At 55.6% G+C, this 11,266-nt stretch overlaps 1 protein-coding gene across 5 annotated transcripts in view; it reads left to right on the forward strand.

Moving 5' to 3' along the window:
* FHL1 (four and a half LIM domains 1) overlaps positions 1–10,077 on the forward strand; it is a 40,692-nt gene extending 30,615 nt beyond the window's left edge. For 2 of the 5 annotated variants that reach the window (XM_040468574.1, XM_040468572.1), the window contains exons 2-7: positions 5,297–5,478; positions 5,726–5,900; positions 6,579–6,748; positions 7,212–7,398; positions 8,021–8,220; positions 8,571–10,077. In XM_040468574.1, the coding sequence (XP_040324508.1) occupies positions 5,323–5,478; positions 5,726–5,900; positions 6,579–6,748; positions 7,212–7,398; positions 8,021–8,220; positions 8,571–8,654 (972 nt within the window). In that variant the 5' untranslated portion in view covers positions 5,297–5,322 and the 3' untranslated portion in view covers positions 8,655–10,077. Of the gene's footprint in view, positions 1–4,185; positions 4,340–5,296; positions 5,479–5,725; positions 5,901–6,578; positions 6,749–7,211; positions 7,399–8,020; positions 8,221–8,570 lie in introns of those variants that run through there. The other 3 variants (XM_040468573.1, XM_040468575.1, XM_040468576.1) reach the window with 3 other exon arrangements.
* The last annotated feature ends 1,189 nt before the right edge of the window (positions 10,078–11,266 follow it).

Raw genomic sequence — 11,266 nt, forward strand, 5'->3', positions numbered from 1 at the left:
GGGGAGGGAAGTAAGGCCATCTGCCATATTATACAGCCACTAGTTCCCTTCACCGGCCACTGCCCAGTGGGTTGTACGTACTGCCCCAGGAGTCTTTTCTTGGGGCAGGGATGGAAAATGAAATGGTGGTGTGAGCGAGTAATCAAACTGGGTTGACTTCTTAAAATAACTGAAGATGGCAGCCAGAAGATTTGGTCAAGGGTGAAACTTGAACGTTGCATACTTGTCGTGACCACCAGACGACCGCCTGCTGCTTCCCCACCGCTAGGAAAACTGAAAACGCACGTCCTGCTGCTGCCAGGTCGGAAGCACTCGTTTTCTGATACGCAAGCTGGAAGGTGCCCACATAACACGTGCAACATTAAGAAAAGCTTCGTATGTGGACAGAGTAATACTCGCATAGAATCTAGCCTGGTGGAAATCCAGGGGCACCTAGTTTTTGTTTAATAATCTCTATCCAACCCTCCTGTTACCGGGTATAATCTAAAACTGTTTATCAGTGACCCAAAGGAGATTTATGAGTTTTTCTCTGAATGTAGCATACAAGTGAGGTTGCACATAGCATTGAATCGTTCCGTACGTGTTCTGTTTTTAAGGGAAAGGAACCCTTTCTGATTTTCTGTGAGATTCTATGAAAGACTGCTTTTCAGCCATGACTCATGAACTCCGTCTCATTGCAGCTAGTCAGGTATTTACTCCCAAACGTCTGACGACACCTCCAGGTGCGTTAGTGTGTCTGCCACACAAGCGTCCTATTCATCGGCCAAGGCTTCGCTCCATTTGTCAAACATTCTCAGGAAAGCGATATATCCTTTCTTTAGAAGCCAGTATTTATACGCAGAGTGACTAACGGACTGGTATGTTGGACTTAGCAATTAACAGACCAGAAATAGCCCCAATTTTTTTCTTCCATCCGGGTTGCTGTTCGTTGTTTACACTGTGCACCATACTCCTCAGGGAGAGCACATTGAAGAATGTCGCTTTGCTCGAAGATTCATGGTTTCCTTCAATCTTCCTATTTCGAACCACTCGGGCAGAAGGGGAACGATGGATATTAGCAAGAAATACATGAGAAAATACACCTAAAAACACAAGCAAGATTATTAAGTACGAACTGAATCTTCTCCCATGAGAGGTTTATAGTTCTAGAAATGTCGCAACATCACGTTTCTCCTTCAGTGTGCACACGAGGACACCGAAAGCCAACACTTTTTTATTGAGATACTGAGGTTTATGTAGGCACCTCTTAGCATGTTGGCTGTAGTTCAGGAATTTTCTGGAAGAGGAAGCTTGTTGATTAAGGGAAGGATGATGTGTCTTTTTGAAGCAGGCATAGCAAGAAAGGCTACCATCTTGGAATAAGTATCTAAAATGGGATCATCCGGTCACTACTCCGATGCATTTGAACCCACTGCATCCGTAGAGGACTGTGGGTCAGACATCAGCACCTTAGGGTGGCAAGAGCTGTGCCCTGATTTTTAAAAACAAATATTTGTTACAAAATGCTTTTGATAAAAGAGCTTTGGAGGAGCTTAGTGGCGGTGACTTGTCTCCCCCACCCATCCATCCACAGGCACATACTTACTGTATGACTGGTGTACTCAGGGCCTGCGATTAGATCCCCGGGACTCCTAGTACGTTTGGAACCTTCTTCTGTGATAGAGAAGCCTCGGCCCTGCCCTGCATATGCGCCCGGCTCACACCTCCACCCTAGGATCCGTCAGAGAGCTGCCAGAGGGCAAAAGCGTGGTGACAAGGACAGGCGGGAAGGGAGGGAGCATTGTCATTCTGGGTATCCACTATTGCCAGTGATGACCCACGATGCCCTTTCCCAGATAACGGCAGGGGGTCCAGGGAGACAGCTCGGGATGCTGGGGAAGGGGAAGGTTAGGCGGCTTCATATTTCACGGTCTGAGAAATGGCTAAGGGGATTAAAAACCGTATTCCCTATGAGATAAACGCCTTAAGTATATGCAATTCAGGAAGATTAAAGAGAGCCTCAAAGACCAGGTAAAACGCTACCTTCGTCCCCCCCACCCACCCCGTTATTTCTGACATCGGGGAAGGAAGGAAGGCGCCCAGCTTTTCCCGCCCCACGTAATCGAGACTGCGCTGCGGCTTGTTTTGGTGGCGCCACGAACCCGGGCGCTCGCGGTCTTTTAGGAGCCCGTGTGTGTGTCGGCGCTGTCGTCTGTACGCTGTTGTCTTAGAATCGGTAACTGCTCTGAAGATGAGCGGTAGCCTCATCCCTCCCCGTTGCACACGTTCACATTTGACACAGAGTTACGACCTGGTACGTATCTCGTCGGCCGGAACCTAGTACTCCGACTTCCTCCTGGGCATGCTACGTGAAGGCTTGCCATAGTCTGGGACCAAATAATCCTAAATTGAGAAAAACAGGAGGTAAGCTAATTCAGGTTGCCCGGAGTTCCACTTGATTGGAATTATTGCAAAAAAAAAAAAAAAGAACCAAAGTTCATGGGCTTGACATCGGCATTGCTAACATGCTTTAAGTATTTCCAGCCTGTTTACTTATTAGGCAATAAAGCCAACGCTCCCAGAAGTGTCTATTTTATCTTGACGAATACGTGTTTCCGCACACACGAAAAAGGCCCGAGTCCACTGTGGAAATCAGTTCTAAGAGGATATGCCCTTTGAAATATGTCCATGTGGGTGCAGCCTCTGGGTTTAAGTGTACGGGGGCGGGGAATGTTAGCTGACCCTGGGCTTCTCCTACGACAGGAAGGAAAACTAATAATAATGCCTAAAAGCCAGGACTCGAAAACGCTAAGAAGTGGGACTCTCCATAGAGGCACCATTAACTTGGGGCGAGCTATTTCATGTTCCCTTTGCTGGGTTCAAGACCCTCTGCTATAGGGACGATAGCTTGGCGTGCAGCCGTGCGGACACGACTCCCATTTCCGACACACTCCAGTACCTTCCACGATCCGTGGTGAGCCATGGCTTATGTCATCGGCTGGATGCCTCGAAAGTGTGAGCCAGTCGTGTTCTAGAACTCTGAAAGTGAGCAGTGAAGAACTTGGCATTGGTAAGATGACAGGTTCTCAAAGTATGTGGTTTTGAAGTGAGAAAGGCTTGGCCGGTATGCTCTCCCTGGTACCGTGAACCATAGTGGTTTCCCTTCTCTCCAAACCTCGGGCTGCCTGAACAGGACTCACTGTGTCGCCTGGTGTCTGTTTGCCGTGTGACGCCGGCGCCTTGATGTTTAGCTTAAAGCTAGGGCTCCGACATACCACGAGCCGGGGCTCCCGTCGGGAGGGACTCTATACGGGACTTAATGCTTAGAAGTATTTGGAGGTCATCTCCTCTTTGAAAGACATCGGAAGAGTGACAGGAAAATGAGTGCGGCCCAGAGTTGTCTTCTAAATAGAGACTTCGGTGAGGGAGGAGGAGGAGGGATGTTCAAATATGGTCCAGGAAGATAGTCTCCGAAGGGCTAACCCAGCCGTGACTGCTGCCGCGCAGGAAGCCAGTGCTGTCTAATCTTACAAATTCTAATTTCCTGCCAAATGGTATTTAGGAGCCACTGATAATTTAATTTCCTGGCATTACTGTTACTGGAGATTTATTTAGTTTCTCTGCTCAGCTCTTAACAAGAAAGTAAATGTTTGTCGGGTGCACGGTTTCAGTATGGAAGAGCTAACGACACAAGGGTTTTAGGGGACAGGTGAAGGGCCAGCAGGAATGAACGGAGGGTGACTGCCGGCGTGCGATCACTGTGACGGGCACTTTGTTTGCACGGAGGCCGATGGCAGTTTAAAAGCTACCTTACGTAAACGGTGCGCGGTTCAAGGAGACAGACCTTGGTTTCACTTGTGCCTCTACTTTTCGTTTCTAACCCAGTTTACGTAAGGGAACATCCTGGTTTTCTTTGGGGGACAAGGTGCCAGTAAGAGCCATCCTCCGGTCCCGAGAAACCTCTGAACTGTGGCACAGCGGGCTCAAGCAACTGTCTTTGCCCCAGAATGCCTCCCGCTGGCCGCAGCGGCTCATTCCCAGGAGGCGAGGGGGTGTGTCGGAGGGTCGCGGGGGGCGGGGGGGGGGGGGGCGGAGCCCCCCCGAAGCCGGCCCCGAGCCGCGCGCGCTCCGCTTGGTTGGCCGCCTGGCTTCCGAAAGGGACCCAGTTGTGAGTGAGAGTTCAGCAGCCTTCCCGAGGCGGCTCCGAGACGCAGGGTGTGGTTTCCTTAGCTCACTCTCTGCTATTTGGTTGCCGGTGGCAACAGGATCCAAACAACTCGGACATGTGTTTGTATAAAAAAACCTGGGACCGGGCCGCACAGTGGGAGTCTGGGGCCGCCGGGCCAGTGGAAGAGCTGCGGTGAGTACCGGGGCCTCCCGGCCGTCTTCCCTCAACTCGTCTCCAGATGACACTCTGCAGATGACACGGGGGCATTTGCTAGCACGGGAACCGCGCTTGTGGGGAGCTGGGAACAGCGTCTCCGTTCTGGTGTTTCCTGTGCGATTACATAACTGCTGTCTACGGAACCCACGTTCGTTCGGGCGGAGGGGGGAGATCGGCATATGTTTAAAGAAGTCGGGAGCTAATAGAAACCCCCATTTGGTACCTTTCTGGTGGCGGGACGAACAGAGCGCCTCGGCAGCGCCGCAAGCTTTGGTGGGGGGGGGGGGAGTGGGGGGCGCGGGGGGACTCGGGTGGCTGTTCCTGTGAAGGCAGTGGGAGGGGTTCTTCGAATGATCGGCTTAACACTTTTTTTTTTAAGCGTGCCCCCCCACTGTAGATCCTCTTTTAAAGTTGCAGTTTTTAAAACAAATGTCCTAAGTCGCAAACTTGCTTGAACCAAGGGGGGACTTGATGTGGGCACGCCCCAAACCGGCAGGTCGCTGTGCCGAGTGTTCACAGTCGTAGACCTCGCCGGTCCGGGACGGAGAACGCCGTTGTGAGAAGTCCGCTCTGGGGCCCCGGCTCGGGCCTCGGGGCCGTGAACTGCGGCGGACAGAACTCCTCGGGGTCCCTTCAGGGATTTAAAAGTGTTCTGGCGGATCTAAAGGAGGGAGCGAGGCCTCGGAGGCTGGCGAGGGAGGGCCTGGCACGCCGTGGGCACCGCCGCCAAGCAGCCTGCCTCCAGGATGCGGCCCGTATCCCCTCTTGTCCCCCCCACCCCCGCCCCATCCGGCCCCCTCGTCCCGCCGGCAGGGCTGTCTCCCAAGGCGCCGGGGGCCCGTCTCTTCCCGGGTCCTAGTGAAGCGTGTGGGGTCGCGGCGCCGCGCCCACCGTCCTCCCGGGGCTCATTTGCCCGGCCCGTTGCCCCCGCAGGTCCCTCCAGCTACAAGGTGGGCACCATGACTGAGAAGTTCGACTGCCACTACTGCAGGGACAACCTGCAGGGGAAGAAGTACGTGCAGAAGGACGGCCACCACTGCTGCCTCAAGTGCTTCGACAAGTTCTGCGCCAACACCTGCGTGGACTGCCGGAAGCCCATCGGCGCCGACTCCAAGGTAACGGTGGCCCCGGCGGCGTGTGGGGGCTGGGGGGGGGGCCCCGGACGGCTGTCCGAGGCGGGGCCTGCTTGTATTTCACAAACTCCTGGGCGCCCCTCGTGTTACTCACAGTGTTACTCATAGGAACGTTGGCCTCGGGCTGTCCCAGTCTCGGTCGGGGGCCACCGCCCCTGACACCCCCCCCCCCCCCCCCCCGGGCCCCCCCCCCCCCTCACGGCAGCCCCCCCATCTGCTCGGTCCCCAGGAGGTGCACTATAAGAACCGCTACTGGCACGACACCTGCTTCCGCTGTGCCAAGTGCCTTCACCCCTTGGCCAACGAGACCTTTGTGGCCAAGGACAACAAGATCTTCTGCAACAAGTGCACCACTCGGGAGGACAACCCCAAGTGCAAGGGGTGCTTCAAGCCAATCGTGGCAGGTAGCGCCCCCTCTCCCTCCCCGGCAGCCAGGGAGGAGGCCCCGAGGGCGGAGATGATGCCGGGTGCTCGCGGTGGTGGGGTGATGCTGCTGCGAGCCGCGCTTAGATTTTAGCGTATATATGCACGCATATATATACACGTATATCTGCGTACACATATATGCTCGCACACACGCACACACTCGGCAACTAAAGAACACTGGAGAGAGCCGTCTGTGGCGAGAGAAAGAAGTGAAAAGTATGTAGCGCTTTCTCATTTGGGTAGAGTAAGTGATCAAAGCATGCGCCCTCCTGGGTGGAATTCTGGGCCAGCTGCCCCCTCTGCCCCTCCCCCCCAGCGAGTCTCCAGGTCCAGTCCGCAAAGGCCGGCCGTGGGGGTGGGGCGGGGATTCAGCCCCTCCCCCCATCCTGAAACACTGCTGCCGGGGTCCCCTTCCCCCGACCACGGGAGTCTGGGTCTGCACAACCCCAGCAGGACGGAGGGGAGAAGCCCTCCCCTCACCCCCCCCACCCCCCGCCCCCCCCAGCCGTGGATAGCACGGCTGGGGGCGAGCGTGAGGCCGGTAACTGTGCAGGGCCTGTGCGCCCTCCCCTCTGGAGGCCCTGGGGGGCGGGCTGAGCGGAAGCAGCCCCCTGCAGGGCCCTGTCAGCCGGGCTGTGGATGGCTTCCCCCCGCAGGAGATCAGAACGTGGAGTACAAGAAGACCGTGTGGCACAAAGACTGCTTCACCTGCAGCAACTGCAAGCAAGTGATCGGGACCGGAAGCTTCTTCCCCAAAGGGGAGGACTTCTACTGCGTGACCTGCCACGAGACCAAATTCGCCAAGCACTGCGTGAAGTGCAACAAGGTACGCTGTCGAGGGAGCTCCGCGTTGACTCGTTTCTGGAAGTGTTTGACAGTTGGCAGAGCACTTGCACACACACTATCCCATTCCATCGTCACGACGGCCCTGCGACGTGGGAATTATTATTCCCGTGTTGCAGACGGGGACGCTGTGGCGGTAGAAAGCGGCGCCCGGGGCCAAGTCGGGCTGTCCACGAGCGCCCTGGGGAGGCGCGGCGGCCCCGGCTCTAGAGGGCCCGCCTCCACCCCCTAATTGCTGTGTCACCCCACGCAGGGGCCCGCCTTCTCTGAGCCTCGGTGTCTTCGTCTGTAGCTCGGGGGTAATAATCGCACCTGCCTCCCATGGCCGTGGTGGCGATCAAATGAGATACTGTCTACCAGAGCGCCCAGCACAGTGCCTGGCACGTAGTAGGCATTCAACAAAATGGTTGTTGAATCTGAATCCGGTGCTACACTCCCTGGTCTAGGCCATCACATCTGGAGGAATCACTTACCAGGATCAGCCCTGGCATGCCGAGTGCTTTGTGTGTGTTACCTGCTCTAAGAAGCTGGCTGGGCAGCGTTTCACCGCTGTGGAGGACCAGTATTACTGCGTGGATTGCTACAAGAACTTTGTGGCCAAGAAGTGTGCTGGATGCAAGAACCCCATCACTGGTAGGCTAAAGAGTCCTTGCTAAGTCTGCCAGGCTAGGTCTTGCGCATGGTAACCATCTCTCATTTTCCTACGCCGTCGGTTTCATCCACAAAGGCCCCACAGAATGTCCTGTCCCCCTGCCATTGTGGTCCCAAAGGCCCCCCCCCCCCCCAATAGTTTGGATTCTCCCCCAGGCCAGCTTAGCCTTTGCAATACAGAACACCTCCTGACTACTGCTGACTAACGACGCTGCCGGAATTCACGAGCCTGAGACCCACGGCCATGGCCACGGGCAGGCAGGCACCGCGTGTGGCGGTGGGAGCGGGGTGGGGGGGTGGGGGGAGTCCGGAGGGGAAGGGAGAGGAAAGGGGGGCGGATCAGGCCGGCGGGAGTTGGGGGGGGCGGGGGGGGGGGGGGGGGGGAGGCTGCGAGCGGCAGGCGGGGATTAGAGCGCCCCTAGCGGCAGGCTAGCTCAGAGGTGGCTGCGGGCAGCTGTTTGGCGATCAGAAGCAGAGCTGATCACTTCATTCCTCCTCGCGCGGCCGCGATCCACGTGCCCCGGGCCCTTTCCCCGCCTCCAATTTTCCCATCTCCCCGGGGAGCCTTGAAATGTACATTTGAGAAGACTTTTGCCATCCTCAGGGAAAAGGACTGTGTCAAGAGTGAGCCACCCAGTCTCTAAAGCTAGGAAGCCCCCAGTGTGCCACGGGAAACGCTTGCCTCTCACCCTGTTTCCCAGCGCCAACCTCCGGGGCAGGCATCCGGGTGGAGAGAGGACTTGTCCCTCGTGGGTGGTGGTTCTTTATAGAAAAAATCGAAGCTTAGCAGCTCCTCGAGGCCCGGTAAGTGCACACCCCGCGAACAGCCCAAGTTTGCCTCCTGGTGGCCACTTTGATGCCATGGCCCTAAATCAAAGAAACTGGTTATGCTGGGAGGTCGGTGCGTGTCACGGGGCGATAGCGGTGGCATGGGAATGTGGGTTCGCGGCTGAGCTCTGGCATCTCCTCAGGTCCTCGCGAGCCGTAGCAGGGTGGCGGCGACGCGGGGGTCGGCGCGCGGCGGAGGGCGGCCGGGGGCCGGGCAGACGCCGCCCCCGCGTGCTTGTCGGCTCCGTGAACGGGCAAGGCGGCGCTCGGCCTCCCGCCTGTGCCCACTCAGCGGCCTCCTTTGTTTTCTTTTGTCGTTTTCCCAGGGTTTGGTAAAGGCTCCAGTGTGGTGGCCTATGAAGGACAATCCTGGCACGACTACTGCTTCCACTGCAAAAAATGCTCCATGAATCTGGCCAACAAGCGCTTTGTTTTCCACCAGGAGCAAGTGTATTGCCCCGACTGTGCCAAAAAGCTGTAAAGCGACAGGGGCTCCTGTCCTGTAAAATGGAATCGAGTCTTGTTCTTGTGTCCTCGCCCTCTGCCCTGCACCACCCAGAGGGCCAGAGCAGCCTCTCACCTCTAAAGTTGCTTCCTCTGTCTTTGCTCCCATTTTACAGTATTACTCAGATACGGGCACGCAGTGGTCACACTAGGATGTCGCGGCGCGGCCACTTCTCCGCGGCTGCGGTGAAAACACAAACACGTAGATAGGTTGACTCTTCTGCATGTTTATCATAGAGCAGAAACGTGCTCACCATTTAGCTGCTTAGTGACGTGAGCGAGAAGCGTAACACATAAAGCCCCCGCTGAGATGCGTCTCGTGGCTCAGCCGGGACCCACCGTGTCCTCAGGACACGCAAGAGTTGCGGCGGCTGCTCCAACTCGGCTGCTCACCTGTCTGTGAGCAGAGAGCGAACTTAACAAATTGCATGGTTGAACCTCCTCCTCGAAATCTTCCTGCTGTTCTTTTGTGCTCTCAAACGACTAATACGAATTTCCAGAAAGTTAACATTTGAACTTGGCTGTAACTCTAAACTGACCTTTCCCCCGTACTAACTTTCGATTTCCCCGTGTGGCGTGTTTTCTGAACGTTCCCACTTTCAAGCGGGGAACGTGCAGGTGATTTGGAAAGTGTAGGCAGACCTGAGAAAACGAGCCTGTTTCACAGGAACATCGTCACGGCGACTACTTCTGGAGGCTTAACAAAACTAACCCAGCTGCCCTGTTTCTTTTTCTTTTTTAATACTCTCGTTTTAATTCATAGTAACGTAGTTTATGGGTTTGGAGACTTGCATGTCGATATTTTAGCCCCCCCTCAAACGTTCCTGCGGTTTTGAAATTCATCCTGCCGAAGTAATCATAACACTCTAGCGGGGGGTAGCTGAGCGGGCGCCAGGACTGTCATTGACACGGATAGGACATTTCCAAACAGCGGCTAGAGTGGAGTCCCTTGTAGCATAGTAGTTGTCTGCTCTTTGTGTGCTCAAGAGGCCCGCCAAGTCCCTTTTCTTGTGATTTTTAGGACTGTCCCTCAAGAGCTCAGCTGGATCTCTGGGGGAGCGGCTGCCACCCTCACAGGCACAGGCGGATTTCCACACAGTGCTTACCTGAGATGCAGGCTCACCTAACTTACCGTATTCTTATCAACATTGTTCTATTACATAGTATAATGAGACAGTATCAAAAGTAAACATGTAATGACAGTGCATATTAACATTCTCGTAGGAGTGGTTAGACAAGCCGATGCCTCATTTCTACATTTTGTCATTAGCTGTTCTCCTAAAGTTTCAGTGTACCCTTACAGAAATAAAGCAGCATATAAATAAATAACGCCTCGTCTTTTAATTCTGCCCATGGAGTTGCTGTAAGGGGACACCATTGCTCTCAGACCCTCGATGACCGCTTTCCTTCGAGCGCGTACTCGGTTCGGAGCGGTCGCACAGAACAGAGGAATTTAGAAGCAGACTGAAGCCCGCAGCGGCACTCGGGTCCGGTCAAAAACCACCACGCCCCACGCTGACCCAGAAGCAGCATTTCCCAGATGGTCACATCCCTTAAAAAGGGCCCTGTTTTCTTGGGCCAGGAGCAGGTGGGGTGAGAAGAGAACGACAGCCGAAGGGCTTGTTGGGCTGTTCACAGCCCCCGTTCTGTTGGCCCCCCTCTCCGTGTGCCCTCTGGAGCATGGATCCACGTGGAACACTGTCAACCCCTGTTCCCTCCACCCTTGGGCCCGCGGGAGAAACCCGCTCCCCCTTGTGGCCATGGCTGAGCCAGCGGGGAGAGGGCATCGGGGCCTCAGTAATAAAAGCAAAGGGCGGGACCCCTGTGGAGCTACCCAGACCTTGTTAGCAGGGAACCCAAACCCGTCAGCAGGAAACCACGGGCGTTTTTATGAACGGGTGATAGTCCCCTGTGTCTGTTTCCCGAGAGAAATCGGCAGTTAAAACCACGAGGAGAGTGGTTGGGGCCCGAGGGAGCAGGGGTGGGGTGGGGAACTGACACACCACCCCCTGGAAGCAGGCTGGGTTACTGAGATTGCGGCAAGGGACAGGGCCCAGAGGGGACGAGCCTGGGATGGAGAGGGGACTCCACTCAGGACTCCTCCTCGCGGAGAGACCACAGCACACTTCCAGTGCCCTCCACCCCAGCGGACTGTGGGCCTTTGGGCACCGTGGCTGCTCTCCTCTTCCCCTGCCACCCCAGATTCTGTGCTTGCCCTCCATCCTGTCACCCTTTGGCCTTCCTATCCCATTCGGCCTGCAAAACCCCAGCCCACACCAGGGCCGAGCTCTGCCGTGTAAAAAAAAAAAAAAAAAAAAAAAAAGCCACACCGCTAGCTGCAGCCACCAGCACAAGAACTCCAGCCTCCACCCTGGCCAACTTGGCTTTGCCTTCCCTACGCCAGCACTCCCCGCCCCAGATACCTAATCCTCACAGTCAACACTGGCACTATCGTCCCCATTTTCCAGATGAGAGACGTTCAGAGAAGTTAAGAGGTCTACCTGAGGTCACACGGCTA

The sequence above is a fragment of the Herpailurus yagouaroundi genome, unplaced genomic scaffold (assembly GCF_014898765.1).
Source record: "Herpailurus yagouaroundi ecotype Mexico unplaced genomic scaffold, PumYag 67702, whole genome shotgun sequence".
Classification (NCBI taxonomy): Eukaryota; Metazoa; Chordata; class Mammalia; order Carnivora; family Felidae; genus Herpailurus; species Herpailurus yagouaroundi.